General features: G+C 64.7%; 1 protein-coding gene across 1 annotated transcript; it reads left to right on the top strand.

The window, feature by feature from the left end:
- Positions 1-389: 389 nt before the first annotated feature.
- Positions 390-3,120, top strand: KCNF1 (potassium voltage-gated channel modifier subfamily F member 1). The gene has a single exon (XM_016947154.4). It carries the CDS (start codon positions 1,322-1,324, stop codon positions 2,804-2,806), a length of 1,485 nt encoding a protein of 494 aa, XP_016802643.1. The 5' UTR covers positions 390-1,321; the 3' UTR covers positions 2,807-3,120.
- Positions 3,121-3,409: the final 289 nt, after the last annotated feature.

Raw genomic sequence — 3,409 nt, 5'->3', positions numbered from 1 at the left:
AGTGAGGACAGAAGGACAGCTGTGGCTGCAAAGGCTGGAAGAGAGGAGGGTGTGGGACACTGTGCAGGAAGAGACAGGCCTTGGTCAAGGAGTGAGGAACGGGGAAGCAGGAGCCACTGGACCCTAGGGGTCTGGAAGCTAGTGGCCTTGGTGTGGGACTGCAGAGAGATAGGAGGTGCCAGACGGCAGGGACTTCAAGGCAGAATTGAAATCTGCTGAACAGCAGGCGTCGGTCAGCTGGGACAGCCAGAAAGCTCGGGATCAGGAGGCGGTCAAGCTGAGCTCTGCTCTCATTCCGCCGCGTGACCTTGGGCAAGTCCCTTCCCTTCTACAGGAGGCTGGACTAGATGTCCTCCTTGTACAGCGTTGCGGGGAAGGTGAGACAGTGCCACCAACACAGCAGGGCATTGCTGGGTCGGGGGGATGGGGCAGGAAACGCTTCAAGGATCAGGCAGGATTTTCCTCCCACCAGGAAAAGCCGGCGCGGGTCTAAGGCCGGAGGAGGGACCCAGACATCGGAGTCGCCTTCTAAGGGGCTTCCTGGAGCACATTTTCCTGCCCAGCAACAGGCGGCAGCATTCTCTCCCCACTCATCCTCTCCAAACAGCAGTGAGAGAGAACGCCTGCCGCTTCAAGCCAGGTCGCAGCCCCTCGGTGACCCGCTGCGCCCGAGGAGGGGCCGGCGGTGCGCGGTGGTGGCGGCGGGCGCAGCAGCTGTGCCCGTCTGCCCAAGGGTTAATCCGTCCCCTGCAGCTGCCGCGCGTGCCTTGCAGAATTTCACCAGAAGAGGGTACAGTTTGAAAAGCTCCTGACGTCAGGCTGGAATTCCTATTGTGTTTAGAAAAGGCTCGGGCAAAGCCAGCCCAAGTTCGCTCTCTGCACACCTCGAGCACCTCGCGGACGGCGTGGGTCCGCCAGCTCCGGGACCTGCCGCCGCTGCCTGCGCGCCCCGGGGCGGAGGACGGTGCCAGCCGCCCACGAGGAGACCCCGCTCCTGCAGGAGGCCGAGCTGAAGCGGCGGAGCGCGCCGCCAGCCAGCCGGGGTGAGTGCCCCGGGCGAGGCCGGCGGCCGCCAAAGCCCCCGCGGGCGCGCCCCGGCGCCCGGATGCCAGCCCCGAGCCCCGCCGCCGGGTGCATGCCTCCCCCGCGGCGCGCCCCCGCAGGCTGCTGCCCGCTGTGACCGCCCTTCCCCGCAGGCGGGCGCCGGCCAGGCTCTCCCCGAGATCAGCGCACGGGTGGCACCCGCCGGACCCCCAGCGGCAGCGGCGGCGGCGGCTGCAGGGGGCGCGGGGCGGAGGCTGCGAGAGCGCGCGCGGGGAGGATGGACGGGTCCGGGGAGCGCAGCCTCCCGGAGCCGGGCAGCCAGAGCTCCGCTGCCAGCGACGACATAGAGATAGTCGTCAACGTGGGGGGCGTGCGGCAGGTGCTGTACGGGGACCTCCTCAGTCAGTACCCTGAGACCCGGCTGGCGGAGCTCATCAACTGCTTGGCTGGGGGCTACGACACCATCTTCTCCCTGTGCGACGACTACGACCCCGGCAAGCGCGAGTTCTACTTTGACAGGGACCCGGATGCCTTCAAGTGTGTCATCGAGGTGTACTATTTCGGGGAGGTCCACATGAAGAAGGGCATCTGCCCCATCTGCTTCAAGAACGAGATGGACTTCTGGAAGGTGGACCTCAAGTTCCTGGACGACTGTTGCAAGAGCCACCTGAGCGAGAAGCGCGAGGAGCTGGAGGAGATCGCGCGCCGCGTGCAGCTTATCCTGGACGACCTGGGCGTGGACGCGGCCGAGGGCCGCTGGCGCCGCTGCCAGAAGTGTGTCTGGAAGTTCCTGGAGAAGCCCGAGTCGTCGTGCCCGGCGCGGGTGGTGGCCGTGCTCTCCTTCCTGCTCATCCTCGTCTCGTCCGTGGTCATGTGCATGGGCACCATCCCCGAGCTGCAGGTGCTGGACGCCGAGGGCAACCGCGTGGAGCACCCGACGCTGGAGAACGTGGAGACGGCGTGCATTGGCTGGTTCACCCTGGAGTACCTGCTGCGCCTCTTCTCGTCACCCAACAAGCTGCACTTCGCGCTGTCCTTCATGAACATTGTGGACGTGCTGGCCATCCTCCCCTTCTACGTGAGCCTCACGCTCACGCACCTGGGTGCCCGCATGATGGAGCTGACCAACGTGCAGCAGGCCGTGCAGGCGCTGCGGATCATGCGCATCGCGCGCATCTTCAAGCTGGCCCGCCACTCCTCGGGCCTGCAGACCCTCACCTATGCCCTCAAGCGCAGCTTCAAGGAACTGGGGCTGCTGCTCATGTACCTGGCAGTGGGTATCTTCGTCTTCTCTGCCCTGGGCTACACCATGGAGCAGAGCCATCCAGAGACCCTGTTTAAGAGCATCCCCCAGTCCTTCTGGTGGGCCATCATCACCATGACCACCGTCGGCTACGGCGACATCTACCCCAAGACCACGCTGGGCAAGCTCAACGCGGCCATCAGCTTCTTGTGTGGTGTCATCGCCATTGCCCTGCCCATCCACCCCATCATCAACAACTTTGTCAGGTACTACAACAAGCAGCGCGTCCTGGAGACCGCGGCCAAGCACGAGCTGGAGCTGATGGAACTCAACTCCAGCAGCGGGGGCGAGGGCAAGACCGGGGGCTCCCGCAGTGACCTGGACAACCTCCCTCCAGAGCCTGCGGGGAAGGAGGCGCCGAGCTGCAGCAGCCGGCTGAAGCTCTCCCACAGCGACACCTTCATCCCCCTCCTGACCGAGGAGAAGCACCACAGGACCCGGCTCCAGAGTTGCAAGTGACAGGAGGGCCCCTCAGGCAGAGATGGACCAGGCAGTGGACAGATGGGTAGATGTGGCAGGCATGTCATCGACAGCACAGAAGGGCTGTCCTGTGTCCCCCCAACCCTCCCCTGGACAGACTCTGAAGGCCCTCCCGGCACCTCTGCCAAGGCTGGGTAAGACTCCTCTATGTTGCCTGCTGTCCAGGAGCCCGGGAGGGAGGGGTGTGCAGGAGCCGCAGGGCCGTGTGGGACGAGTGGAGGCCGCGGCCTGGCTGGCACAAGAGCCCACGCCCGCTTCTGTATCTCCCTCAATAAAGCCTCCTGCTCTGTGCACCCTCCGTGTTGTAGGTTCTGTCACAGGCTGGCTGTCACCCCCAAGAGTAGCTCAGGCACACTTCAGTGCCAGGCCAGGAGGTAGGTGTGCAGCCGGGTGGTGGGGGAGTTATTTTTAGTGAGAACTAATTAAAGAAGGGCTCATAGTCAGGTTTGGCGCCAAGGAGCCTTACCACATTCCAGGAGGCTCTGCAGGCCGTGCTTCCCTGCTGCTTCCTTCTGGGGTAAAGCTTGCTCCCCCTGCAGGCCCAGGATGGGGGAGAGTTCACAGTGCACGCCCAGCAGCCTG

This window comes from Pan troglodytes, chromosome 12 (genome assembly GCF_028858775.2).
Source record: "Pan troglodytes isolate AG18354 chromosome 12, NHGRI_mPanTro3-v2.0_pri, whole genome shotgun sequence".
NCBI lineage: Eukaryota > Metazoa > Chordata > Mammalia > Primates > Hominidae > Pan > Pan troglodytes.
Note: the sequence above shows the minus strand (reverse complement) of the source record. Positions and strands in the feature narration are given on the sequence as shown.

Excerpts from the sequence above, each read along its gene's own strand:
- KCNF1 (XM_016947154.4), top strand. The coding sequence starts at position 1,322 with ATGGACGGGTCCGGGGAGCGCAGCCTCCCGGAGCCGGGCAGCCAGAGC.